General features: G+C 50.6%; 1 protein-coding gene across 8 annotated transcripts in view; it reads right to left on the bottom strand.

Moving 5' to 3' along the window:
- LOC139754619 (uncharacterized) overlaps positions 1-27,286 on the bottom strand; it is a 441,804-nt gene that overhangs the window by 23,169 nt on the left and 391,349 nt on the right. For 4 of the 8 annotated variants that reach the window (XM_071672088.1, XM_071672083.1, XM_071672089.1 and 1 more), the window contains exon 2: positions 1,991-3,096. In XM_071672088.1, the coding sequence (XP_071528189.1) occupies positions 1,991-3,036 (1,046 nt within the window). In that variant the 5' untranslated portion in view covers positions 3,037-3,096. Of the gene's footprint in view, positions 1-1,990; positions 3,097-3,314; positions 3,730-3,754; positions 4,029-7,412; positions 7,611-11,127; positions 11,786-27,286 lie in introns of those variants that run through there. The other 4 variants (XM_071672084.1, XM_071672087.1, XM_071672090.1 and 1 more) reach the window with 4 other exon arrangements.

The following is a 27,286-nucleotide window of genomic DNA, read 5'->3' as shown; positions in this document are numbered from 1 at the left end:
TTGTCCGTCCTGCCGCAGGTGTGGGGGTGGAGGGGTGTGCGCCAGGTGGGACCCGCAGGATCCGGGAAGCTCTGACGTAGCGATTTATAATGCAAACATTGCCTGCCCAACACCAGGCGAGGCCTCCCTCCCTCACACCCACCCCTCACCACCAACCATCCCATCTCATTCATCGTGCTGCACACCCGAAAGCGCACGTCGTGGCCGCCAGCGACGTACTAGCTCGGCTAATACAGGCAGAGGTGACACTGGAACTCCCTGTTGTGGAGTACAGTTACGGCGGCATGATGGTGGCGGCCGGATATGACTGGTGTCATGTCTACGGCCGCGGGAGACCGCAACGCGGGATACTGTGCCGCCAACACATCTCTCTACCTGGAGACTCGCCAGCCGTCATAACTGATACCGAGAGGAAACATACAATATGCAAGCTACTACATCATAATGTCATATTGCCAGCTGTGCTGCTCCCACGTACGTGTTGATGGGGAACTACACCGGCTGTTTGGACAGAGTCTGTCTTCCGCCATCCTTCTGAAGCGAAGCGTCCGCACCTCACCTGGCCAGGATCTGACCGCCGGGTGCACAGTAGAGAGAAAATACACGACAGTGACACAGGCAGATAAGATGCCGGATAATCATGCAGCAGAGGAAGGGTGGGGCACGCGGGGCCAAGTGAACCAGATAACGCAGAATAACCAATGAACATTTTCCATAACTTTCCACTGGGAAGACAACGTGAAAAGAATACCAAACAGATGAACTGTGAAAACAAATCCGACAGAAAACATAACTTGAAGAACGTACAGTAAATCAGGAGTGTAACCCGCAGGTCCAGGAATGACAGGGTATGCGAGGACTTCAATGAGGCAGCCATCCACGTGGCCAACCTCCGCTTCATCTAAGTAACGTGACGTGTATTGTTACTCCCCAGAACAATAACTGCAAACCTTCCCTGCACCTCAGACTTAGGTTGCAGGTAACACCTGGCTACGGTGCACCTTGCTTCCTCGTTATATAGTCACTACGGAGGTGGCAGCAGGCTAAGGTCTCCCTCCTCCCTGTCCTTGCACGTCAAACTCAACCTTTTCTACCACGTCACACACAGGTCTCCACTACATGGGACTCCAATTAATCACAAATAATTATCCATTACGAATAAGAGTACCGAAGCATTCGTGTAATCGACGTATAGTCTCGTATGTGACAGAAACTCTCAATCACTCCCACTCCTTCCCCATAAAGTAACACAGAGTCACAGATTCCTCTTAACTTACTGATGGCTGTCATTCAGTACCAGCAGCTGTGCTTACCAGCTATACAACCCCATGGTCAGAAAGAGAGAGAAGCCTTGTGTCGTCAAGTTGTAGGAACCACCACAACCACACGCTTACCACCTCTACCACTAAGGAGCCACGAGCCTAAGGCGGCGGCTCGAACATGGTTACCTGTACGTCCATCAAACGTAAATCCTACAGGCTATTGATCTGACTCCCAGACCCACCCACGCCAAACATGTTACCTCCAGCATCCTCATTATCCCAACAAATATTAAAGTTGTATATTACACTACCTCACAGGTAAGCTTAACATACACTATCTTGCAGGCAAGCTTGATATACACTATCTTCCAGGTAGGTAAGCTTAATAAACACTATCTTGCAGGTAAGCTTAATGTACATTATCTTACAGGTAAGCTTAATGTACACTATCTTACAGGTAAGCATGATGTACACTATCTTACAGGTCAGCTTAATGTGCATTATCTTACAGGTAAGCTTAATGTACATTATCTCACAGGTAAGCTTAACATACACTATCTTACACGTAAGCTTAATGTACAATATCTTACAGGTAAGCTTAATATACACCATCTTACAGGTAAGCTTTAGATTACTCTATAACAGGAAAGGTCCATAACAGTTTGTCATGTGTCAAAATCTTACGAGTGAATGTACACAAGTTTAGTGATGACAGAGCAGCGGCTTACCTCATGGCCACGTTGCTGCCGTCAATGATGATGGGCTTGAAGGCTGGCTGCTGCAGCTGCAGATCTACGTCTTCCTTCGTATCTGTCGCGTCGTCAGTGGCGTCTGCGTCTCCCTCGGCCCGCGGCATGCTGGTTCCCAGACGAATAAGCTCGGCCAAGAGCTCGTCCTTATCGGGTGTTCCTCCGAGCTTGAGGAGAGCAAGTTGTACCAGTGTCTCCGAGTAGCCCAGTTTGACGCCGAACTCGACCTGCGAGGCATAACTGGGTCGCTGCACCACCCAGGACACTCCCGTCCCTTGCTCCGCCGGGAGGCTGGATGCCGGGGTATGGGCACCCTCACCCACGCCCCCACTGCTCGTTACGGCTGCAGGTGAGGTAACCGCGGGCGGAGGCTGTGTTAGAGTTACGGTTGGCGGGGGCGTAGGTGGTGCGGGAGGGGTCACGGAAACCGAGGGGGGAACAGCTGGGGGCGCCGCAGATAACCTTGCCGCAGGAGATGCTGCTCTCACCGCCTCCTGACCTGTTTTGCTCTCCGTACATGTGGTTACTGTGGCAGATGATGTGGTTACTGAGGCTGGGGTCGCTGAGGGTGTGGTGTATGAAGCTGTGATCGTAGATGCTGTGGTAAGGCTAGTGGAGATGGTGCAGCTGGTCTGTGTGGTGGTGGAGGTGGCAGATATGGTGGTGCAGGAGGGTGTGGTGGCAGCGGTCGTGGTAGAAGTGGTAGCAGTGGTGGTGACGGTGGGGATGGCGGGAGATCCATGCTTCGTGACGTACTCGGCGAATTCTGCCCCCAGGGTGTCGGAGACCGTCCGACACACGTCCTCGTGCTGGTCATCTTCGGGCCGCTCGCACGGCTCGAAGTCGCTGTCGTAGCTGCTGTCTTCGTTCTCCAGCTTCCGTCGGCCGCGGCCCACCACCCCCGGCACGCCTTCAGTCCCGACGCTGGGGTCATGGTGGAGCTTGTCTGTGGGCGGGTGGGCGGTGTGGGGTGGCGAGGGCGGCGGTGAAGGGGCGGCCTCTGGTGGTGCCTCCACCCCGGACATAGCGGTCAGCAAGCAGCCGCCCACTACCCCGCGCTCACCCACCACCACGGACACCACATCCTGCAACAACAACAAACTGTCCTTAGAAAAGCACATCAAATAAACCCACAGGCCTAATTAGCAACTACTATATACTCTCTTGCCTTATTAAGTAACTACTAAATACTCTAACACAATGACATGCCTTACACACACACACACACTTGACAGAGGGAGAAACACTCTACTTAATAGCTATCTCTGAGGCACATAAATCAACAGGCAATTACAAAATTCACCTCATCAACTTCTTCTCGTCGGTCTACGCACACAGTAACCAGACTGGCTGCCGCAGCTCGCATGGAGATTCACAACCACTTGTGGAGCAGGTCTTGGCGGGAGGTGCAGCCGGGAATGTACAACACACACATGAGGGGCGCAGCTCCCACAGCAGCCCGCGAAACTAGCACCTGAAGCAACACTACTCTTTGCCAGCCACAACTCCACCACTTATTTTTTTTTTGCAAAGGCTGCCGTCTGCAGCGGTATGGCCACATCCACCAGACTTTCACATCGTCAGGAGCAAGCTACCACACACCCGCCACGCAGACGTATGCCATCACGAAGGTTGAATAACCCGCAGCATGGTTGTGGCTCCCCCGCCCCGCGCACTCTCTCTCTCTCCTCTACTACTGACGATATCTCCCGAAGGAGCTGCTGACGACTTCCCAACGCCCACCTGACGCTCGGTTCTGCCTAGGATGGGAACCCGACCCAGGCATCACAGTAACTCCCCCGACGTCCTGTGCTCTGTGACGCCCACGAGGAAACTACACAACAATCACATTATACGGATGAATACAAGAGGCACTAGCGTGTGGGGGCCTCGCGCAGACCTTACTGCCCTACCGTAGAAGGGAGTGAAAGTGTTCGCGTCACTACTACGTCATTCAGACGTCAGAGCTACGTTCACTTTCACGATGCCAACGCCATTGTAATGGTTTACTCCGTTTTCTATAATAAAATCGAAGCTGAGTAAGAACCGTGTTTGGACTGAGCCACATTCTTCGTAGGAAGACAATGTAAAAGGAGAACCATCATCATACACACAGTGTACGTAGAGGAACAGTGGAACACGAACAACAATATTATTCATACAGTTTATACCGAGGAACATTGGAACTGATACAAAATGTCATGCATGCAGTATACGCAAAGGAACAGTGGTAAACGTGTAACAATACTTTACATACACTCTGCGTGAAGGACCAGTGGAACAGGTGGAACAATATGGGAGCCATAGGACAACACAAGAGCAGTACAGTGTTCCTGTGCGACAGCCGCTCCACAACAACAGCACAAACACATTCACTTCACAGGTATTGACGACTGGTATGGCAAGCGATATGACGTATGGTACAGGTTATGACGTATGGTAACGGATTTAATGTATGGCACGGGCTTCATCGTACAGTACGGGTTTTGACGGATGATACGGAATTGTACGTACGGTATAAATTCGGAATTTGACGCACCGTACGGATTCTTGACATATGGTAAGGTTTCTGACGTGTAGTTAGCGATTTGGCTTTACGACCATTAGCTGTTACCATCCATGAACTCCAGCAACACAGACACACAAAACCGTCCGGATGGATGGAGTCCCTGCCGAGTCCTTCTGAGGGTCCTGGTGTCTGTCCTTGTCCGTGTTTGAGGCCAGCACCACCTGGAGGTACAGCTCACCATCAACTTGTCAACCCAGCCACTGCCGCATCCAGCTCAAGTCCCCAGACACACACACACACATTCATATAACTCCTTATACGGGCAAGGACCAGGCGGCTACCACACATGTATGGAGGGTGTTCGAGACGCTACCTGTGTAAATCTCTCTCTCTCTCTCTCTCTCTCTCTCTCTCTCTCTCTCTCTCTCTCTCTCTCTCTCTCTCTCTCTCTCTCTCTCTCCGTACTGTACAAATTGGTAATGACGAGATGATCACAGCGCTGAGGAAGCGAGGGAACGGGAACTTTACCTACGTGTATTCTAAGCTGGGAAGACTACTATAGACAGAAGATTGAACTTGGTGGAAAAGAAAAAAAACTCCCCATCTTAAAAAAATGTTAGTCTCTACACCGGCCCCATATGCCAGTGATAACTCGTCGTCACACAAGAGCCACAAGTAACAGTCCACAGAGGAGCGCCATCTTACACCACACAACTTTCAGAATAACTCGAACTTTCACTGGTGTCTCGCTGGTCTGCTCCTACACGTATGTGACGGAGAAAAATGATGTGTGGTCAACCTCAAATACACGAGTCAAAACATAGCCTCCCTTTTCTGATAGGTTTGTTTAGCTTGATCAGAAGTGAAGTTTAAGGAGAGTTGTTAAGAAGGGAGAAGCATGTCCCTCTCTGTTACAATATGCCAATGACACATCACAAGCCTCTGGTCACGTCGGGCGAGACAACACAACATCCACATTCCTAATTTCGCACGGAGAAATATTTTTCTTATTCGCGAAGAAAGAAAACGGGATAAGCAGCAGAGTAATAAGTGGCTCCTGCGTCAGTGTATCAGGTGGCGAGGTGTGTGACGTCACGGCCAACACCACCCCTGAACCAGTTCTTATTGGCTATCGTCTCAGACGTGCACAATTCTGCCGTCACAGTTCCATTTAGACGTCTCCGTCCATCACTGTATCTTTAACACGATGGAAAGCAGCGTAGGGCGGTGAACATGGGAAGCGGATCGTTCTGTCGGTGTCGGTGGGGGGCGCCCCACCGTGGCAGTAACCCCCAACCACCCACCCACCTCCCGCTAGCCTTGGTCCCTGCAGCAGGTCAACAGCTGGAGGAGGGAAGACCTGGCGGGCGGGTGGAGGTTTCATCACGGGTAGAGAGTGCCAGGTGCCACATCCTGTTCCAGTATCCCAGTTCAGCTCTCCACCACCTACAGTCTAGCGTGACCCTCGGCCACGCTCGGCCCCCCACCCTCACCCTGGGTTGCACCACACACTGAACACCCACACTTCCTACACGTTTTTGCCGCTGGCCAGAGAGTTATGACATTATAACAACATGGGTCATTACGTCACCTCACGCCGAATTCCGTCCAGTAGCTCCACTGACTTCCATGTCCCTGAGACGAGGTATTACTACGGTCAGTCATCCTTCACGCTAATCTTCAAAAGCTTAATTTTCTCCGTCTACGACATGATGCTGAAGCGTTCCTCCATATGCCAGTGCACCCGTCCTCAATACAACACACACACACACACACTTCCATCCCTACTCCACCACCACTTAGTGCCTGGCTAGGACTGAGCACCTTCCAAGTTGCTCAGCAGATCACCAAGCTTCTCGATATCACTTTAGACCATACATCCACTACGATAGATACTACAGGTCAGCTGCATCACCAAGTCCTCCTGCTATCATCTCTTACTTCTTCGTTGACTCACGACACTTGGGACTCCCTGCTGCATCTGAACTCGAATGTTTACAATCCTTGCAGTCTTCCCACACTTCCCCCTGCCTCCTAGCCTGGTCATCCTCCCTACCCACCATACAACAGAGGATACTAGAAAAAGTCCAAGAAAGAGCACGAAAGATGATCCTCCGTCCATCGTAGTACACGTTAAAACTGCTTAATCCACCCAAGTCTCTACAACCAACCTCATAGAATTCATGTGGCAGTTCGGGGAAAAAAACACTCCCACCCCCATCAACTCCAGCCAACAGGAGATCCTTCGTCCCTAAGGTGCAGTTCGGGAACACAGCCGCATCGACTTCGTGTCAGACTGCTACATGAACATGCCTATCCCGAGCACTGTAAACACCATCAATAACTATCAGTAAAGTGACACCCATACGGTGGTGTTAATACTGTTCATCTAACTCCACTTTCCCTTTTAATCGTCCCATTAACTTTACTGGCAGTATTTCCTCGGGACATTATACACCTGCAGCTGCATTTAATTCAATACATCGTTTGATGTCACCATTACAAGCGTGAGTACACACACACACACACACACACACACACACACACGCAAACGTTCATGCGCGCAAGCATACACGTCATGCAAACCGGTTCTCTCACGTATACGCCCACTTATACACAAGCATACAACAGTGAAGCAGACGCCCATACAGCCGCCGTCAGAGAGGGTGACACGGTCGGTACAACAACAGCACAAGTACACGGATGGAGGTGAGGTGAGGAGAGAGGCTGGGACCTCACACACCAGGTCTGCCAGACGAGGGAGGTGAGGTGAGGTGAGAGGCTGGGACCTCACACACCAGGTCTGCCAGACGAGGGAGGTGAGGTGAGGTGAGAGGCTGGGACCTCACACATCAGGTCTGCCAGACGCCGCAGCCGCACCGACGATCTTACCGCCATTGTTTTCTTTTTCCTAGGGTTCGCCCAGTGACGTCACGTACCACCACCACCACCAGCAGGTCGTTGAGCCGGACTTCCTCCAAGGTACAGTTGTTGAGCTTGCCTCGATTTTCAGTCTCTGATTAGGGCTGGCCCTACACTCGTGTCCACCATCCAGGGCTGGCCCTACACTCGTGTCCACCATCTAGGGCTGGCCCTACACTCGTGTCCACCATCCAGGGCTGGCCCTACACTCGTGTCCACCATCCAGGGCTGGCCCTACACTCGTGTCCACCATCCAGGGCTGGCCCTACACTCGTGTCCACCATCCCGGGCACCAGCCCTTTTGCCTAGCCAGGGCTGGCCATACACCAGCCCGCGCGTCACGGTGAAGCACGGATGTAGCCTTTCATCAAGGCGTAGTTTCGAAAGCCGTCAGAGTCTGGCTGGCTTGTTCGTTAGACCGGTTTCGTGTGGCGATGTGGTTGGCGGAGGCAACCACTCCGACGCTTTACAGCAAACGAGGCACCTCGTTCAGCGGCGCGCGGGGGGGGGGGGGGGGCCGCACGGACGGTACTGTACGTGACTACGGTTGAAGACGGACGAAGGACAGGTCAAGGGGGATCGCGAGATGGAGGGTATGTAAGTTTCTCTGAGGTCTCAGGTGTCAGGTGTCAGGTCAAGCCAACAGCAAGACCCAAGGGTCGTGCACCACGTGCTTCCAAGAGATACAGTTACGGCAGTAGCAAACCACTTTTACGTCACGTGGAGCGTCACACTGCTGCCAGCTTCCGCTGCAGCTAACCCGACACTCGGAACCACGGCTTCCTGTCCACTGATGACGAGAGGGGAACGTTTACCCGCCTGTGCCCGCCATGGAATCATCCCCCCCCAGTCGTCCATACACCAGCACACACACACACACACACCGCTGACCACCTCTGGTGCTGCCTACCCGAGATTTCCATGCAAGATGGCGGACTCTGAAGGGGACATCACGTAGATTTCCCGCTGCTCTATAATGAGCCACGCGCGCCACACACGGGACGGAGACGATAACCAGGCATTTAAACATACGTCCGTAACGACCATTAAATTATATATCATATATATCATATATATATATATATATATATATATATATATATATATATATATATATATATATTGCAAATCCGGGTGACACAGTTTCTTGTGACGTTTACAGGAGCAGGTAGTGAGACAAGGGCAGCCAGGCTGTGGTAATGGCCACAACACACCTCCCACTGTACAGCCACAACTTCCCGTCACAATATATCGTCATTGTCTCAGTACATCGTCCTCACACGTGTGTGTGTGTGTGTGTGTGTGTGTGTGTGTGTGTAACGTCTTCCCGTCACCCTCACCACTTGGAGGTTACCTTAAACAGGTCGTTAATGAAGCCTCAAGACACCAATCAATATCCACTAGTCACGTGACAAGACCATCAAACAGAGCGGTGCTAACCTCACTCATCTTGCTATGATGCCGCTCTCTCCTCTCTTATACCAACAACGATTAGCTCGTGTGTGTGTGTGTGTGTGTGTGTGTGTGTGTGTGAGTCAGTTCATTTCTCAGGAATTAGGAGAGGGGGGGGGGGGGGTGCAGCAGCAGCAGCTCCAGGCCCCACACTGCTCATCCTACTCCTACACCACGCAGGTAAAAACTGATATAATATTCCCCGGGAGCAGCTGACCTGCCACCACTTTACGACCTTCTTTTTTTTTCTTCTTCCAGTCGTTGCGACACAGTAGTAGTGGACCACGTGCACGTGCTACTGGTCGGCCACGTTTCTGTATCACCTTTTTCTTGGAAACGTATTGCCGGACATTGTGTGTGTGTGTGTGTGTGTGTGTGTGTATGTGTGTGTGTGTGTGTTTCTCCTCACCGACGCACACTCGCTATACACCTGACGTAAAGCGTGAACCTCGGACGACCGCACTCAGCGTTCGTCCAGTTCGATCGCCACTTTCCTGACGGCAAGAGATGCGACGGCATCATGTTGGCGCCGCACCTCCAGGCTTCTCTCACTTGGTAGCTTAATTAGCCGCTGGTGGCTGTGATGGCGGGAGGAGGCGATATCATTTCAGTATCAAAAGCGTGCGGGGGGACATCAGAAGCGAGGCTATGCCTCCCACGACAAGACGGAGCTTACAGGAGAAGGGTTGTCTTTGTGTGTGGAGTGGGGGAACGTGCCTACATGAGCCTGGTACAGGACACGGACGTCCTAGTACGTCCTTGGTACAGGGATGAACAAGAGTATGGCCTGACTTGGTTCATCATGCTAATCTCCGGCCAAACTATTTTGTAATGAAGCTCCTCTATGACCGATGGTTGGCGCTCTACGTTGAGGTGCAGCTCATCCAAGGGACAAGGTTATATGGGGTGCGGTCCTGGCTAGCAGGGTAGGAAAGGGGATTGAGGTCACACAACCAGGTGATGGACGACATCATTCGTAGGTGCCCTGGCTTGGGGAGGTATGGTGGGCGGGGGGGAGTAATAAGGTCACAAGCAGGTGGCGGACGACCCTAACCCCAGGAGGCCACACACCAATGTCTTACCTTAGCTGCCTACACCATCCCCACCAGCGTTAACCCGGCCCAAGAGTTGAACGCTCTACCCGTTATGTGATTGCCCATTACACGTGTGTGTGACCAGTGATGGAATATGCGGCAAACGCCCGCTGATCCAACCGGAGCCACAACCATGCACAAGGCGGATATGACTAGTCAGGTTGGACGAGACTGCCTCGCTAATGCTACGGATACCAGCAACCACCGACCGACAGGAACGTTAACACTGCTAGCCCTCTCACACAAAACATCAACACACTGCACACATCCAAGTGTCAGGAAACAAACAAAGTATAAGCAAACGCACAACAAAGAAACCCCCACGGGGGTAGAGGGTACGTGGCCATCACAGTGTACTGCACACTCATCGCTACGGTCTGCTCCCTACAAATGTGAAACAGGATCTGAGGAAATACTGGTTTTTACGTGGTCTGTGTGTGTCTCTCCCTATGTATTTGTGTGTTTACGTATGCGGGTGGTGTTGGTCGTGAGTGGTAGGGCAGGGGACGACCAGCACCTACTTGGTCAATGGACTTCAGATCTCGATAACCAACCGTTAAAACGATATTCTCAAGAGTTCAATGTTCGACATCTGCTCTCAACCGTTGGCCCTTCCATGCGAGGCGACACTTTATCATTTGTACTCAACTGATACGTAGTGGAAAGGTTCACCTCACTATGACATGCATTAATCATGATAACAAAGTCACTCACGGTGGCAAAAGACCAGCAATTTTCAGAGGGTCCCACAGACAAGGAACCGCTGTGTCCCAACCGTGCGGTTGACCAAGGACACGTAATTAATCTTGGCTATGGTCTCCCTTACTGAAGTCTGCATAATCGTATCGCCAACAACAAACTGCTCCCGGGAGAGATCAAAATTTTCCCGAGCGACAAGCCCAACAGGAGAGAAATGTTAGTAACGAGTATAATAAGCGTGACAGTGATAAGCAGGGTTAGTGTATGGCCACATCCGGGAGAGAACAGGAGAGGCGTGCGTGGCGCCCTACCAGGTGGCCCCAAGCTGATGGCCAGCGTACGTGACGGCGGGACACCTGGGCTGGTGACAGGCAGGCAAGGCAAGAGGGAGCAGGGGTAGTACAGTGGGTAAGGAGGAGTGGAAGGTAGTGGTGACTTACCGAGCAGTAGGGAGATACAATAGTCATGGTGTTAGGGTGGGGGAGGGGGCATGGTGGGGCGGGCCAGCACGACACACCCGCCAGATCCGGGTACAAGCCTCCCACCACCACCACCACGCCGCTAACACTCTCCTCGCACACCATACAACACGCACTTACAACACTTCACTACACTCTATCTCCACTTCACTTATAAGTCTTAACGACAAAGGGAATATCTGTGCGGTGCTATGTATTCAATTTCTTAAATAAATCGTAAATATCTTTGTTCCCGTACTGAATGATTTTCAGATGTGCTAGTTACTGTCGTACATGTACATAAATATAAATATAATAAATAATCTGACACTTGTGGTATTAGTTACTGATCGTGCGACACTTCAGCAAAGTTGACACATCCTCCGGTATTCTCTTGTTTCCAAATAACACAAACTATCTTCCTCTTCACTGTTCACTGTTGGTGTTGGCCGGGTGAGTGTTGCGGGAGAGAGAGAGTGTTGGTGTGTTGAGCGTGGTGTGGAGGTTGTAGGGCGACTGAGTGACGGGTGCGGGTGGCAGCAAGTAACATCAAGAGAGAGAGCCAGGCAGGTGGGCCATACACTCCACAGCGTCGCACACACGCCCTCCACCGCCCGCCAGCTCCCGCTGTCTACTGTCACAACCGCGGCCAACCAGCCAGCAAGCCCGGGCCTCCTCAGCCACCCGCGCCTCGCCTCACCCCTCCCCCTCCCTAACCCCCCCTACCCTCCCCACCTTCAATAGCTCTCCTCATCGAGATCTCTTCCTATCCGCTGTCGCCACCACCACCCACCACCACACTCACCATTAACCTCTTGAGCGCGACCCTTCGCTAAGATGGCCTTGTCACTGACCCGACTCTTAATTAACGACCGGGCCGACGATCGAGCCATCACACCCGAACGATCACGCCTGTCGTCCTCGATGTTAATAACTACCAATTCCCCGACACAGAGCTACGATATATCGACTGCATCATCGAGAGTCTGTGAGAGTGGCAAGAAAGTATTAGCAGTGGTAACCACTGCCTTGACGCGTCACTCGAGCCAAGTCAGAGGATCCTGCATGGGCCACGACGTGAATAGCAAGTGGCACCTCGCATGCTGGAGGCCTGTTACTGTGACACATTACCGGTCAGCAGGAGAATGGGTCAAGGTGAGGCAGGACTTTAGGTACGTGACTACCCATGTTGTACAGGAAGGCCGCCCGTAGCTCACGTGTCCCCCTGCCTCACTGGTGCCCCGCGTGCCGGCCGTCACCTGGGACCCGCCTCAGCCGCTGTGCCCAGAATCCATAAATTACTAATTAAATCATCACCGTGCTTCCTGGGGCGTCCTATATTTAACAATCCACTTAAAGGACGACAGGCGTGCAAGGCCATTACATGATCTGCTAACACCCGGCTCCCTCCAACCCATCCGATCACACACACAAACACGCACACACACACACATACATACATATATATATATATATATATATATATATATATATATATATATATATATATATATATATATATATATATATTAACGTTGCTGACCATGAGTCAGCACGGGCCCAATTGGGTTCCATTCCTGGGCGCGGCAAGGCCCACAACCAACCCACGTATTCATCCTCCCCGTGGAATGGTTGATCAATGGATACCTGGTTCAGGTGCGCGCGCGCACACACACACACACACACACACACACACACACACACACACACACACACACACACTGATTTATATTAAGGCAATCACGAGGCAGAGTCCGTGTTAATACCAACCAGCAGAGGGGTTTCCACAACCTTCACACCTGTTGAATTTGGTTCATTTTGTGAAATCTGTAAACAGGAAAACCTAATGGTTGCTGAACGTTTTTTAACATGAAAAAATATCCATATGTAAATATATACTGTAGTTTCCTTTTCATAAAAAAAAATCTACTTCCACAGACATTATTGTCTGAAAATTCCCCAATACTTTTATTCCTTCCACAGTTACGATGTCATTCACATCTGACTCTCAGACCTCTTAGAGTTTAGACATTCAATCAGTACACGTCCCAGGGTAATGTTTCACTGTCACACACACTGTGGCGTATTTCCTATCCATTGTACTACCGTGGGTCAACATGTTACGCCCAAACCTCACTCGAACAAAAGAGTTGTGTCAAGAATGGTGATTCCCGTTGACAGACGAAGACTGTACGATAACACGTTTCTTTACCTTCTACATATTGGGCTTCCGCGTCCCATGCCTCCCCAGTGCTTCCCTGTGGTAGAAGGAACGGACACAGACCGACCTCCCCCAGCCAGCAGGACCAGGTACGTGCCTACTGCCACCAAGTGTCCATATTATACCCCCCCACTCTGACAACACGTACTCCTGTTCCCACGTACAAGTCACAATCTCCACACACTAGCACGTACAAGTCACGTCCTCCACACACTAGCAAGTTCAAGTCGCGTCCTCCACATATTAGCACGTACAAGTCACAGTCTCCATACACTAGCACGTACAAGTCACGAGCCAAGGCCCATCAGCGTGGGTTATAAGGAAGTGTCCCTCACTCCACTACAATGTGAGGCTGATCCCGTGTGGCAAGGTTATTTCTGAGAAGTGTTCTGTAAAGTCCTCACCACTCACACCATCAGCACTCGACCACGGGTTCACCTGCTTAACTCCCCTGACACCCCAGCAGTAGAGGGTCCGCGTGTAGGAGCTAAACTCATCACGGATGCATTTGGTCAGAGGCGGTGGAGAGGTAGGGAAGTCAACACAACAGCCACAGTGTAGGAGTGGCTGTGTGATAAGCGATAGCAGCCATCACAACTTCAGTACATGAAACCGTGACTGGAGACATGAATAACCCAGGGAGAGTTGATGATGTTCATCCCTAGACTCATGAAGATATGCTCCCTTGTCTTGATGTCTACTCCCTCCCTCCAAACAACAGCTCAAGGTTGAACAATCTCGTGTTGTGAAGGAATCCATCATTCATCTCCGAATACAAGGAGATGTTTTGCCTAACCTCCTGTTTACAAATACTTCTCATCCTCTAAAATGTAACACCAATATCGAAGAAATATACCTTATATCTTGGTTATGTATACACCAGTAATGTCGTGTGTGATGGACGATGACAAATAAGGAGAATGCTCCCCTGTGTAACATTAGCCCAGGATGGGAACAACAGTGCTGGATGGAGACAGCTATGACATCTTACCCAGCAACCAAGGCCTGTGACCAGGTCAACTCCTGCTTCACTAGGCATGACTCACGATTCCTAGTTGAAAAAAACTTATCAAATATTACTTGAAATACGAGTATTTGTTTTTTGTTTTTTTTCTAAAGTGGTTCATGGTACAAGTTATGTTGTGTGAGCAAGTGAGGTGTTCACTGCTGATATGTGTCATTCTCCAGTGGGATATCTTGTGCTGATGTCGACCTTGTTGTTGTAAAGGTAAGTGAGAGGCCGCATCCACCCCCGTACATCACCAGTGAGAGGCCGCATCCACCCCCGTACATCACCAGTGAGAGGCCGCATCCACCCCCGTACATCACCAGTGAGAGGTCGCATCCACCCCCGTACATCACATGAGCTTACCCTCTTTGTGTAGTGGGACATTATCTGCACTGCCTCACCCTCCCTCTGATAAGACTGGTTACTGATGATTCAACTGATTGTGTACGACTCAATATTCCGGAGACTGTCGGGCTCAAGAATCGTACCGTTGGGCTCAAGGATGGTACCGTTGGGCTCAATAATCGTACCGTCGTGCTCAAGGATCGTACCGTTGTTCCAAAGGGATAATCAACTCGACCATCAAATCATTTTCCAACATTTTCCTCTCTGTGTTATTCTGTATCAAGTGTTTGAAGTTAAGACAATGTTTACAAGATTGATCAGCTGTACGAGTCACTTGTGTTCCTGATCTTAGACCAGGACAACCACATCACTACCTCCAGTTTTTCAGTGATCACCAGACAATTTGACTCTATCCATCAGCGTAGAACAAAAACTGACTTGTTCATTGTATATACAACTTACCTCCCCTTCACAACACCACATACAAGTCTCCTCCCCTTCACAACACCACATACAAGTCTCCTCCCTTTCACAACACCACATACAAGTCTCCTCCCCTTCACAACACCACATACAAGTCTCCTCCCTTTCACAACACCACATACAAGTCACGTGTCCCTCACCAGCACCATGTACAAATCACCTGCCCCTCACCAGCACCACGTACAAGTCACGTGTCCCTCACCAGCACCACGTACAAGTCACGTGTCCCTCACCAGCACCATGTACAAGTCACGTGTCCCTCACCAGCGCGACGTACAAGTCACCTGCCTGCCCCTCACCAGCGCCACGTACAAGTCACCTTAATGTACAATAATAGCCTAGGGTCAGTAACAGTGTAATGATTATGCGTATTCTCTTCATTTCCATCCGTGTTGACATGTGAGGTAGTGAGCTAGTATATCAACGTCTCTCACAAAGTCAAAGGTTAAGGCCAGCATACCCACCATGTGGGTGTGCGACCAGGGACCCGGTGGGCTTATGACACACACACACACACACACACACACACACACCACACACACACACACACACACGTAAGCAGGACCCGGCAACACTACACGTCGCATTGTCGTCATTATCAGGGACCGACGCGTCTCCTCCACCTTTGAAAACGACGGTGCGACCACGGAACACGATGGTACGACGCTCCCACCCTACGGCAGCACGACGGTACGGCCCTCGAGCACGCCGTGCTGACGGGGTTCAGCTTGCACGGGAAACCTCCTCCCTCCTCCTCCAGTGTTTACATCGTAGTACACCAAACTTTAACAGCAAACGTGCAATACTAACACAGCCGGTAGCGTTCTAGTCAGGATACCATCAAACATATACTGCTGACGCTAATACTGAAATATAACAACAATATCATGACCCTCTCACCTAAACATATAAATCAACCCCAGCCAAAGAGAGGGGAGCGCCAGACATCAAACCCTCAAGTTCGTGGAACGTTATAGAGTGAGTGAGTGAGTGAGTGTGTGTGTGTGTGTGTGTGTGTGTGTGTGTGTGTGTGTGTGTGTGGAGGGGGTGGGGGGGGAACCACCACTTAACACAGGTTCCCTTTCATAATGTTAATCTGACAGTCTTCGTTCACTGCAGCTGGTTGATCAAATCCAGGATTTTAAGTCCGTGACAATGTTATGAGTGGTGCGTGTTTGCTCCGGTGTGATCTTTTCTTTGATAAGAATTCTCCTCACTGCCTTGTTGAGTTACGCCCCCCCCCCACACACACACACCTTCCGTATCATCCGTGTTTACTGTATGTCTTATAATACACTCTGACACCTCCTTTGTCTTATCACCGTCAGTGTACTACACACATTAATAATCTTAGATCTGACTGTACCTTAATGTCCTGTACGTCTATAGTCTAAAGAACCGTGGCGACCCTCTGCATTATGACCAATACCTTGACCACTGCTTCCCGCATCCCACTCTCTCTTCGGCAGGAGAAGCCCCCTCGACTTCTTGCCACCCACCCAGCTACCTGCCTTCCCGTGTGGGATAACCTGTGCCCACTGTAAGCTTGGTGCTTGCCTCCACCTACTCCCTGCTGTGTGCCTTTCACCCATACCATCACACAAACGGCTCGTCTATGTAGAGTAGGAACACTGAAGACTTTCTCATTAAAATATACCATCAGTAAGGTAGGTACAGGAAGGGAGTCACGCGTCCGGAGAAAATATATATTTATTTTGTTCATCATCTTGTAATGCTCATGTCTTCGAGGCTCTTCTTCATATTGACATAACATTTCATCATGTTATTCAAGATCAAGGCAAAGAATTATAACTAACATTAGATTTCGCCATAATGTATAGGGGAAGGTTATGGCATCTTAATTCCATATACATATGATATGCATAAAGTTTTCCCTAAGTATACTAATAGTGTCATCATGCTCTTAAGTGCATTATCAAGTGTGAGACTACATACTTGACACTGGCTAACATGTCTATCATACAATTCTTACGTGACCATTAATGCCACAGCGGTTGTTGCCCAGGTCCTGCTGAAACTGTATCCTGAAATGTTATGTGAGTGAGAACAAACACCCATGTGTTGTGAGACCTGTGTTCGGTCACCTGGGCAGCAGCATGACACAGTGTCACATGGCATGGCGCGGGCAAGACGACACTGTCAACCCACCAACTTGAGTGTAGTGTAGAGAGTGTGGCGGTGGTGGTGGCGGCCATCACCCAGTCCCCTCACTCACTACCAACCCGGAAGTAAGAGCTGGTACGGCAACCACGGCAGTCCTCATCCCCCTCTCAACACCACGCCCATACCCACGCCCACACTAACCCTTACTCTACGCCTACACTCACTACTACAGCTGTACGCTACCGCCTTGCCCCTACTCACCAGCTCCTGTGTACATCTACGCCTAGTGGAGAACTCTGAGGTCTGTCCTCGTCTCTAGTGTTTACAAAACTTATCCTGAGTGCGGGAAAACACCACTGGTTATAACAACAACGAAATTCACTTAAATGAAAATCCGAGAGAATTTTAGTTTTCATTCCATCACTGCTTTTACCAGGGTACAAGCTAAGACGTGGGCAAGATGGGAGTGTGATGGGATAGTACACATCTGGGTTGTATGGGTGCAACTGTTACATTGGTGAGGTTGACGGGCTTACAAAGGCCGGGTACATGGAGTAGGGCGTCCTTGAGTACGTCCGTGAAGGAGTTATAAATCCCATGATATCCGAGAGCTGGAGGCCTCACGTCTATGATACCGAGACATTCCAATATGGAGTCAGGTACCGTACGCTCGCATGGTTCATCACAACAACGCCTACATCCTCTTACCTGCTCGACTCAAAACTTCTCAGTTGTATCTGGACCACAGCCTTATCTTGGCTGTGACAATGTCTGTGTCTGGTGTTGTGTTTACCACGACAGTGTTTAGTGGTACAGTGCCTGATGCTACCGTCACCTGGGCTCTCACACACCCTCACTGCGTTCAGTTAAGTCTTCGATGGCATCACGAGTACGTTCATAAGAGCCTGTGTGTAACCATCTTGTCAAAAAAAAAAAAAAAAAATGGGAGGTCATGAGGATCGAACCGTAAATGAGATGGAATCTAGAGGACCTGCGCGTTACGCCCTCTGTGCCTGGTGGCACTTTGATGGTTTTGTATTCTGGACACACACACACACACACACACACACACACACACACACACACACACACACACACACTAGATGGACCTGCGTGGTGTAGCGGTTGGCATTGCTGACCTTGACGCATTCATGAGCCGTTCGGGGTCGAACCCACGTAGATTCGAATCCTGGTCGCGACAGTCAGCCCACAGGCAACCCAGCTGTTCATCATCTTCCCATAGAGCGCTGGTCGATAAAATGGATATCTGGCTAGGCCAGAATATAATATATATATATATATATATATATATATATATATATATATATATATATATACATACTGCGTCAATGAGATGGCCTTGATTAGGGCATCCAGTTGCCCGTGCCGTCTCAGCTAACATATTAAAAAACACATGTTTATAAGAGAGCAGAGAACTGCTTTAGAATCAGATATGGTGAGGGTCATGACACAGGACATTAGGGCTAACCCAGTGACCTGTGGATCCTCACTAACGAACACATCTCCCACCCCCCGCTGTTATGGTGACGTGCACAGGTGGCATGGATGTGTCCATCGCCTCCCGCTGTGTGCGACAGACGAGGAGACGACATTGCTCTGCACTGTCACCCGGGGGAACCTGTAACCTAACTGTGTGTTACAGCGTGAGTTAACTTGATGTTCACGTTGGTCTGGTCTGCCCCGTCTTGTCTCACACGAGCTCCACCTCCTGCAGTGATCCATTGCGTAAAGTTTTCAGAAAAGGAATACGTGGACAACCCTACCCACCGGTCGACCAGCCGAGACGCTAGACTGACTCCACTGTGTCCCACACCGCAGGCCACTACGAGGAGGAGAGGGGAAAAAATTAATAAATCGCTGACCAGGGTAAGGTTTGGGGTCCGTGGTGCCATTCTTCTTTGGCAAGGCGAACCAGAGGGTTATTCTACCCCTTCATTCGGGCGAACCCGGGGCTCACAGCCTAGCCTTCAGGCCGCACAGTTATAACAGGTACCATCACACGTGTGGACCGCAGCCGAGCGCTCAACACTGGAGGCGTGCTCTGGGTACTTGTACCTGTCACCCTGCCTGAAGGCCTTCTTCACCAGGGTACTTGTCAAATCTACTCTGTGTTTAGGTGATCAGATTGGAATAGGCGGAGCAGCGCGGAGGGGAGAGAGTGAGGGAGCGTGAAGGCGCATATGTATTACGGCGACAGAGTGTGTGTGTGTGTGTGTGTGTGTGTGTGTGTGTGTGTGTGTGTGTGTGTGTGTGTGTGTGGGAAAAGCCTCCCGGTTCCGGGTTGAGCGGCCCAGACACCCCAGCCTACACGGCCGCTGCTCACGCTTCCCTCCTCAACACAGCCCCATTTCTTTGTCTCGTTTCTTGCGCACCTCTGTGATTTATACTTACCCTGAACCTATTCATTCCACCTTACATTTCGTCAGTTCCCACTATTTCTCCTTTACGGATCTTCGTACTTTTTCATTCATTCTTTGTTGCTGACAATATATTTGACAGTCGTGGTCCCCTGTGGTCCCGTCATCACGATTACCGTCACTTCCGTTACGATGGTCTTCCGTCAGGTGCTGTCAACAGTTCTGGAGGGAGTTAAACTACTCACGTGTTGAGGGTGTGAGGAGGGGCGGCGGCCCACCCTGGCCTGGGGTGGGGCCAAAGTCCCAGACCCCTCATCCGACCCACACGTCTCCTGTTTATCAACATCTGATGCATAATTCTGTAAACACGTCCTGAAAAACCGGTAGATCTGATCCGTAATTATTCTCGTTTTTCTCATGTATTTTTCTCACAACTCTGATATAACCGCGTTTACATTCCACAGTAAATGTAAGTCATGTCTCACATGTGGGCTCCCAGTCTGAAATAACCCCCACAACGTATCTGACCCCGAGAGTAAATCTGATGCCATGAGAGAGATAACTGGTGTAGAGGTTACCAGCGTGATAACTCGGCTTTATCAGTGAAGCATCACGGGAGAGGCAGCTGGGGCGGCATTACTCGCGGCGCCAACCGCCAAGAACAAGGATACGATTCGCCAACACCGAGTCTGATGCTCACATGGCCAGCAATAATGCAAGGCTGAGGATTTCACCCGATGCTTTCGAGCGGGTAAAGTACAGGTGGACTGAGGCAAGGCGGCAGGCTAAACTGAGCCGTATGGCAGGAGGGAGGACGCCTGGGTTCACCTTGAGCTAATAACCTACAAACGGCGGCGCCCTCCCCGGACCAGACGGAACTGGACCCTACATCGCTCTCCCCCGAGGCTTGCACTGCCCCGCTCACACACCCGCTAAAATGGGGTTACCTGCAGGTCACACGGACACAACACCTCTCCCTGCACCACAACTGTACCTGGCCTTCGTGAGCAAGAAAGTATATGGGTGCTGTGCGCCGCGTGTGTGCTCGGGGTGAGGCCCTGGCTGAGGGAGTGAGGGAGGGAGGGTGGTGTGAAGGTGAGGTGACACCCGAGGCAAGTCTGCGGGACACAGCTATTGGATCTCCCACACACGGATGTGTACGAGGACCCGCCAAACTTTCCCCAGCAGCTACCCTCTCCCGCCCCCCTCCCGCCATCGTCAAGCAGGGGCCGCCTCTCCTGCAGGTGGGGCGCGTCTAGACACAGGACTCGCCTGCCAGTGAGGCACACAGCCAACTCCTGCTGGCTTGGGTCCCACTCAGGTCCCCGTCAACACAAAAGCTCACCAAGAGCACGTCATCTCCGAACGTCTCTCCACACACACCCCCCAACACACCTACCTCACATCCTTCCCTCGACGCATCCCTGAATGCGAGCCTTCCATACAAACACAAGGTAACCGTAAGATGCCCCACTAACTTCCATGTCACCTAACCAGATACGTACATATATGATCGACCTTTTCTTTCATCTCTATCAGACCTCGCCAACGCTACCGTTTCTACAATGATGACTAGCGGTACCAACGTTCAACTCGACAACGGCACGAACGTTCTCGAAAGTCGTATGTATACATACAGATGTGTGCGCCGATCATGTACGCATCTGTATGTTCCGGTAGGAGCCGCCTTGCATACCGCTCCCTATTAGGGAGAGGGAGGGACGGCAGCTGTTGCTCGGGACCACCACCCACTTTATCCTTGCCTCACATCTTCCAAAATTCGCGTCAAGATTTAAGGCGCCGTCCTTAAGAAGAGGAGGGGGACGGGGGCGGCATCGCCTCACTCCTTCCATAGATTCTCACGGTTTTCTGGCCAGATGAGGAAACTGAGAGAGTGTGGTGAATGTCGGGTCCGGCAGCAGGTAAGTGTGTTAGGTGCGGGGCACATCCTGGAGGTTGGGTGGCCGCGCTCCACATTCCGCGGAGAAAGACGGAGACTCCCCCCCCATTCCCTCTCTCCCTCCCTCCCTCCCTCCTAGCATGGCCGGGGTGCTGGGTGGAGACTACTCTCTCATCTTCCTCTCGCTCACCAGGGATGAACCTTGTATGGTGGCATCCATCCTATTCCCACCCCATTACAAACAATAATTACCGAGTCACACACACACACACACACACACACACACACACACACGGCCGCTACAAGACGATACAGAGAGCTACAGAAAAATCCCAGCTTACATCATGATGTGAGGCAGCATGAATAAGAGGCATTAAAGATACCTAATTTCTTAGGTTCGAGTCATGACTGCCCGTGGCTTAGCAGGGGGAAGGCTTGAGACCCGGGTGAGGGAGGTGTTGGTGAGGGAGGTGTTGGTGAGGGAGGGTCCACACCTACCTACACGCCTGCCCATGGAAACCATGAATGATGACCCATCAAGGTAACACCCCAGGACACGTACAGGACCAGGGGAGGGATGAACAGTGGGCTGACCACTACCACCCGTCGCCCACCCTGCACCAGACCACAACCAGCCATCATCGTGGTACGTGGCATTTCCCTGAAGTTCCCGCGCTACAGTGTCTTCCCTGGTGTGTCTTCCAGCAGTGTGGACTTCCCCGGTGGTTTGGTCAGCACACACACACACACACACACACACACACACACACACACACACACACACACACACACACACACACACACTGTTTGAGCACTGAGAATCAAGACAGCCAGTTATGTAATGTTTCCACAAAAAGTGGCAACTATGTCTTCCGACTCATTTAGGAAATTTCATAAACGAAAATGTCTTCAGTCACTAGTGTGGTAAAAAAGAGCATAGGTAAGTAATAACAACAACCTAAAATATAAAAACAGGCAAGAACGTTTAGTTTTTTAGGAGTTATTCTTCCCTGTAACCATGTACTTAAATGATTACATTTTCAAATGAATTTTGTTCATTCGCTTAATATTTACAAGGTATCCATCCATCTGCTCCCGTAATCTCTTTTTGGACCACCGAAAAGCGCTTCTCTCTCGGGCCACAAGCAAGGCTCATGGTACTGAAAGCCTGTGCCTCTGAACTTGCACCTGTGCTTGCTCGTCGGTTCCGTTTCGGTTTAGAAAACAAAACTTTTCCTTCTCCTTGGAAGCATGCATTGGTACATCCCATCCCTAAGAAAGATGACCGTTCTAACCCCTCTAACTATCGTCTTTGATGCTTTGATATCTACCATTTCCAAAGTCTTTGAATCCCTCCCTATCTCCCATACCTTTAGACACCTTGAATCTCAGTCTTTTCTCTGATCACCAGTATGGTTTCCGTAGGGCGAGATCCACAGGTGATATTCTTTCCTGCTTACTAATGTCTGGTCATCATCCCTGAAAGATTTTTAGGGAGTTATATGTAGCTGCCACTGACATATCCAAAGCTTTTGACAAGGGGTGGCATCGGCGTCTCATCTCTAAGCTCCCCTCTTTTGGCTTCCCATCCTCACTTTGCTCCTTCATATCTAGCTCCCACTCAGGCCGATCTATCTCTGTGGTTGTTGATGGATCAGCCTCCCGCCCTTTCTTCATCAACAGTGGTGTCCCTCAAGGTCCTGTCCCGTCTCATACACTTTTTTTTCTCCTTCTTATCAACGATTTCCTCTCCTCCACTAATAACCAAATGTACTCATATACGTTGCCGACTCAACAATGCATTCATTCACATCCCTCAATTCTGCTCCTTCTTCTCTCACTCGATCTGTACCTCGCCTTGCCACAGCTTCCTCAATAAACTCAGACTTGGACGGGATATATCGTCGGGATAGACGAAATCTAGTGAATTTTAATGACTCCAAGACCCATTTTCTACTCATCCCTCAATCGAAAACTCCTCACAACTCTCGTCTCTCATTTGACGGTTCTGTAATTCCATCTTTCGACTCAATGAGCATACTTGGTATCACTGTAAGAACTACTCTTTCTTAGAAACCACACAATACAGGAATAGCTAGGTCTGACTCTAAAAACTGAGAGTCCTGTTTAGCTGTCGAAATTTTTTTCTTCTGAACAGTTGCTCCGTTTATACAAGGGATCGATTCGTCCTTGTATGGAGTACTGCTCTCACATCTGGCTCTTCATCATCACTTGACAGAGGCGAGTCTAAAGCGGTCCGTCTTAAAAACTCTCCCAGGCTAACTTCAAAACTTGACCCTCTTGACCTAAGCCGCAATCTTGGTTCACTTTCCCCTCTTCTATAGGTACTATTTTCGGTTTTTGCTCCAGAGAGCTGGCTGTTTGTGCGCCCCCACTACTATCTTGACCACGCGATAATCGGCAGCTGCTGCGTCACATGATTACTGTGTGGCCGTCAGCAACTTGAGGATGGACCGTTTTAGTAGCTCTTTCTTTCCCTACACCTTGAAGCTTTGGAACTCTCTACCTTCAAACGTCTTTCCCAGTAACTATGACCTGACACATTTTAAAAGACAGGTTTTTCACCTCCTCAAAAATTCGTAAATTCTTTCCCTCGTCTCTTCTTTTTCCCATTCATAATTCTCTCTATATTTCAATTATGGCCCGGCCTTGATGTCCTTGATGTCCAGCAGGAATGGAGGAGCGTCTCTGTCGTCCAGCAGGAGTGGAGGAGAGTCCTTGTCGTCCAACAGAATTATAGGAGTGTCCTTGTCGATCAGGAAGAATGGAGGAGCGTCCTTGCTGTCCAGCAGGAATGGAGGAGAGTCTTTGTTGTCCAGCAGGAGGGGAGGAGAGTCCTTGTTCAGCAGGAGTGGAGGAGAGTCCTTGTTGTTCAGCAGGAGTGGAGGAGAGTCCTTGATTTCCAGCAAGAATGGAATATAGCCCTTGTTGTCCAGCAGGAGTGAAGGAGAATCCTTGTTGTCCAGCAGGAGGGGAGGAGAGTCCTTGTCGTTCAGCAGGAGTGGAGAAGCGTCCTTGCGCACAGGGTGGGAGTGTACAGGAACATATGGCAGGCGGGAGGCCGGCCACAGCCTGGGGCTGGCCGAAGGATAAGGGCTGGACCCACACCACACGAACCCCAAATTCTGCAGCCCTAATGAAGGCCACCGTTAAAAAGTACCATTGATTCCTTGACCACGAAGGTACGACCCTCAATCACGAGGGTACGACCCTTGAGCACGACGACGGTGCGATGCTTGACCATGACGGTATGACCCTAGATCATGATGGTACGACTCTAAATGACGACGGCAGGGCCCCTGACCACAATGGTACGACCTTTCAACACGACGCTGCGACCATTTGAGTACGACAGTGCTAGTAGCGCTGGGGTGTCATGCAGCTGGTTAGGTCACAAGCCAAACCAAGCCTTGTAACAACGTGCTCAAGGATCATACCGTCGTGCTCAAGGGGTCGTACCGTCGTGCTCAAGGGGGCGTCCCGTCGTGCTCAAGGGGCCATACCGTCGTACTCAAGGGGCCATACCGTCGTGCTCAAGGGGTCGTCCCGTCGTGCTCAAGGGGCCATACCGTCGTGCTCAAGGGGCCGTACCGTCGTGCTCAAGGGGCCGTACTGTCGTGCTCAAGGGACCGTACATCCAAGCTCAATACAGGGCGGCACCGTCGTGCCTCGGGGATGCAGCAGGAGGGGTAGGCGAGTCTGTCCACTGGCCTGGTTTTTACGGTTGGCAAACTGGGGCCACTGATGACCAGTGTCCGGCCTGCCGCTGGGACCTGGTCTGATAAAACGGTAGACTCCTGGCAGGTCCTCCTCCTACTGGGGACAAAAAGGGCCGCCAGACGACCACAGCACACCCAGACGTCTTGCCACCACCATCATGCTGAGCAGGATATGATGAGTCGAGTCGGGGGGTAGGTAGGGTAGAGGAGTTCGCAAAGCGTGGTCCAGATACAGTGGCGTGAAGGATGAGGCAGAGAAGAAACTTGTCCACAGTATTATGATCAGGCCAGCACTCTAGTCTGAAGGACAACATGAGAAAAAAAAGGGGGGCTCTACTGGATGAGCGGTAAATACAAGAGTGATAGCAGAGCAAGATTCCACAATGTTAAGCAAAACACCTGATTCATCATAAGAAAGACCATGACACTCCTGCTGCATGTGTACATGTAAACATGATGTACACACACACGACACACAAACACACACACACACACACACACACACACACACACACACACACAACTGTGCACTTTATACCGACATTAAAAGAGAGGAACCCTACCAGAACACACGTATCTTTCTGAAAATCATAACCTTAAGCAAACTGTACCGCTAATGGATGGACAAAACCTTACATTTTGCACCTATGGACTTCATATCACGTACAAAAATCCACTTTAGGTACAGGGGAAACTGCTTTAATGGCTACTAACTGCTCACCATATAGGAGGAACTAGAGGGTATATTCTTGTGTATAAACAAACATGTGAGGCATATGATGAGGGAGAGAGAGTGGCGAGTGTTGTGTGTGTGGGCGAGGGAGGCGGGTGCTGTGCTGCCGTACAACACCTCCTCCTCCTCCTCCTCGTGAGGACACCAGTACTCCAGGTTACTCCTGCACATAACTTCGCATTTCTCGCGGTGGACAGATTTGATACGGCAATCAAAACACACATCCCTGAGAGTCCCGGAAACATTCTTACGTCAGTAGGAAAATATTTCATGTTCCTGCAGCGGCTCCACCGGGAAAATGTTGTAACATAAGACGACCGGAGGGACGAGAGTCGGAAAACCCGATAATGCAATGTATCCCAAGAGCGGAATGGCATCATTTACCAGCTCACAACTCAACTTTCCCCCGGGGGAGACGTACAGAAGGTGTCGTGTGTGACGATAAATAATATCGGCGAAACAAGAAGGAAATCAGGTTAAAATAAGGACGTGGGAAAATCGTGTTAATATAAGGAACTACGGAAACACCGAGTCAAGAATGGAGAGGAGGTTGCTGGGGAGGGATACTGGCGCAGGTGTATGGCAGAAGAGAGTGGCAGGTGTCGGGCCGAGGAAGAGGAAGGTGCTAAAGGAGGTAGGTCAAGAGGTCCTCAAGCGCTCTCAGACAACGTTTTAGATACTGGAGGAGGAGGAGGAGGAGGAGAGGGCGCGTGGCCGAAGGTTGGGTAAGTGTGCAGAAAACTGGCAGCCAAGATGGAGTGCACGACCTGCCCAGGAACTGGTTCTGCATTCACTGGAAACATGAGACGCGCCAACGGTAACGCTGCACCGAGGGCGGCGGGGGGGCGCCTGGCTACCGGATAATGGATCTCTCTTACGAGATGTCTGGTGAAATAAGACGAAAACCCACACGAGGTACGAGGAAAGGACAAGCTCAGGATGAGTGAAGCAGAAACAGGGATGCGTTACGTCAGTGTCCACGTCTAACCTATAAACTACGGGAATGCTAATGAGCGGGCTGCTTAACATGCCACCAGGAACTGACGCCAAGATTGAGGAAGACTGACAATTAGAAACACAAAATACCAGGGTGGTAGAGGCATTTGGCGGGAGGCAACAGGATCTGCGCACAGCAGTGAATGAATCTTAAGTGGTGTGGCGAACTCGGTTGAATCGGAATGCCGCTGAAAGTGAAGCAGTTGTTTGTC

This window comes from Panulirus ornatus, chromosome 17, assembly GCF_036320965.1.
Source record: "Panulirus ornatus isolate Po-2019 chromosome 17, ASM3632096v1, whole genome shotgun sequence".
NCBI classification, from domain to species: domain Eukaryota; kingdom Metazoa; phylum Arthropoda; class Malacostraca; order Decapoda; family Palinuridae; genus Panulirus; species Panulirus ornatus.
This window is presented reverse-complemented; position numbering and strand designations above follow the sequence as displayed.